The following is a 3,055-nucleotide window of genomic DNA, read 5'->3' as shown; positions in this document are numbered from 1 at the left end:
TCTTGCAATAATTCAGTGCGTGAATTGTGAATAAACAAGTCATGTACGTGTTGACTCTTAGGAATATTGGGTCTATATATATTAATTTTAACCTTGAAAGGTTTTCATATTTTCTACGAAACTATTGATAATGAAATACTAGCTAGCTGAAGCAATTCAATTTTAAGGCCAATGTACATGCAGATTTTCTCTCTGAGCTGTACTTAATTCTGAGTATATATCGGCCGCAATGCGCATGTAGACAGGGAAACCTAATCATGTAGCCGGCATGGCTGACCAGACCCACAGATCCTTAAACCCGACTAACAACAAACCCTAGACTTTTTCCAAGTCAATACGTACCTTCATTCCCGGCCTGTTGTACATCTAAAGATATATAAAACCAACCTTTCTTCCATCTTCCCTACCGAACAGCCAATTACATTCATCCTAACTCTGTCTCTCTGATCTCTAATCATGGGAAATGCAGTGTCTCAATGTTTCAGAGGAAACCCTAGCTCTCCCGTGAAGCTAATCTTCTGGGAGGGAACGACAAGAACCCTCAAGGGAAAACATATTGCAGGGGAGATCATGTTCGAGTTCCCAGACAAAATGGTCTGTCATTCCAACTCGTTCTTTATCGGACACCGGGTCCCTGCCTTAGCCATAGACGATGAGCTACAGAGTGGCCAAACCTACTTGGTACTTCCCATTGATACCTTTGCATACGATCATGTCATCTCAGCTTCGTCTCTTGCAGCCTTAGGGTCAAGCCCTAAAAATTCTCCCATCAATTTTGGGGACTGCCGGCGGCCTTTCGAGTACGTAAAGGGTGCGGATGGAAGAGTTTTAATTAAGGTCGTGCCGGAGTTCATAACAAGGCTTATAACAAGAGGTAAGGATGTTGGATCATCGAATATTAATAGTACTAGTCCTAGTAATAATGGTATTCTTTGTAGCACGCCAGAGTTGCAGAAGCACTATGAACAGCTTGTTGGGACGTCTAAGGAACAAGTATGGTCACCTAAGCTTGAAACCATTTCAGAGCACAAGAATATTAGGTTCTCACCTTGCAGATTTATAGGGTTGGAGTGGAATCAGAAAGAGATCAACGAAAATCAGTAAAAGTAATTTCTATATATGATCTAGCGTTTGTGTCAGTACTGGTACTGGATCAAGAAGATACAGCTAGCTAGCTAGCACATGCATGCATGTGTAAAAATGATATCATGTTCATTGTCGAAAGATTCCTCCTGATCATGGTTGCTGCAAATGGCCAGATTCATACAGATACTTTCATTCGTTCAGTCAATTAATTGTTAATTCTATGTTTAATTTCATTGCTTCATCTCTATATATAACATGAAGCCTGAATCATTTCTCGCGCGTATGGCTATGAATTTCACTTGGGATTGGGTTAACAACTTAATACATAGTTTCATTCTTTATCATTATATGCATGGGCAAGGAGGCTGCGTCACCAAATCTCCTTCATTTTTATTTTGATAATTTAACAAATTAATCGATCAACATGAACTAGCTAGAATGATGCATGCTAATTTCTATAAAGATATAAGAACAATTTTATTGTTTTCTTTAATTCTCGTTCGATCGATCGATGTTCATTTGGTTATTGGTGCCTCAAAGAGATCATGATCATCTGGACAAATCAAATAAAGAGATTTGCCCTGATATACTAGCAGTTCATCAAGGAATTGATGCTAATTAATCCAGGCTTTTATGTGCTTAATTTTTGGAAATATTAGCTAGGTTAAACATCGCTAGCTAGCTGCTGGCCGTTGAGGGCTTCTTCCTTCATAATGTGATCTAGTTAGCTAGAGCGCGCCTTTGAATTCAATAATATATATATATATATATATATGCAAAGAATATAAGTACTTCTTAATTCAATATAGTTATTCATATATATATCTTGCTTATATATATATATATATGTTTTCATTGGAAATTAATATATATTTATAACTGGATTATTCTAATTTCTTACATGAATATAATCTTTATATGTATGGTATCCTCAATTAATTCCTCGCCCTAATATTTCTGGTGCTATTCCGAGCAATACTTGGAATTGGTTGGAAGTAACATTTTTTTTTTTTTTTTTTTGGGTATTTTGTAAGACGTACATGATTAAATATTAGATGAGCATGCAGATTACAGCAAACGCCCTCTCTGTGGCGCCCCCAATCCCCCTTATATAAATACACAGGGATCGAGACGCCAGGATGGTGACAACACGGTCACACATCCCAACGAAGTGCCAGTGTGTGTACATGCAACAGTGTACAAATAAAATAACGCAGCGGATAGTCAAATAAGTACCAGAATTTAAATACAAATATTTAACACAATTTATCTTTAAAAAAAATAAATATACAGTCATCCCAAATATAATACAAAAGGTAAATACATAAATTGATAAAAACACATAACTCACTAAACAGGAGCAATCCCAGATCACTCCTCCAACGGAGCCAAGCTAAGGCTCGTCATCATCATCTGCATCAAAATCTGCGATACCATAAAATGGTACCACAGGTAAGTATAAACCAAACAACTCTCGGGATAAAAATACATTAATGCAACCAACAATATAGCAAAATACATTTAGCCATAAAATATCATTTTTTCCCAGAAAAATGATTATTTCCAACACACGCCAAAAATCCCATTTTGGCCCAAAATAATCGTAAAACATTTTCTCATAAAATGATTCACACAAACAATCCATTTATCGGACACTGTAGGCGGGAATCGCAGGCGGGACTCTACCACCGTCTCTGCTTACCACCATCCCTACCGCGTGCACCGTAGGCGGGAATCACAGGCGGGACACAACCACCATCCCTGCTTACCACCATCCCTATCGCGTGCACCGTAGGCGGGAATCACAGGCGGGACTCTACCACCATCCCTGCTTACCACCATCCCTACAGTTTCTTTACACACAATGAATACTTAACAGAGCACTGTAGGCGGGAATCACAGGCTGGACACAACCACCATCCCTGCTTACCACCATCCCTACAGTCTCTTTTCCTTTTACTCATATGAA

The 3,055-nt window shown here is 38.5% G+C and overlaps 1 protein-coding gene across 1 annotated transcript; it reads left to right on the top strand.

The window, feature by feature from the left end:
* Positions 1-456: 456 nt before the first annotated feature.
* On the top strand, positions 457-1,104 carry LOC121240905. Its single transcript, XM_041138427.1, has one exon. It carries the CDS (start codon positions 457-459, stop codon positions 1,102-1,104), a length of 648 nt encoding a protein of 215 aa, XP_040994361.1.
* Positions 1,105-3,055: the final 1,951 nt, after the last annotated feature.

This window comes from Juglans microcarpa x Juglans regia, chromosome 7S, assembly GCF_004785595.1.
Source record: "Juglans microcarpa x Juglans regia isolate MS1-56 chromosome 7S, Jm3101_v1.0, whole genome shotgun sequence".
In the NCBI taxonomy this organism is placed as follows: domain Eukaryota; kingdom Viridiplantae; phylum Streptophyta; class Magnoliopsida; order Fagales; family Juglandaceae; genus Juglans; species Juglans microcarpa x Juglans regia.
The sequence above is the reverse complement of the archived record's forward strand: the minus strand, read 5'-3'. Positions and strand labels throughout refer to the sequence as shown.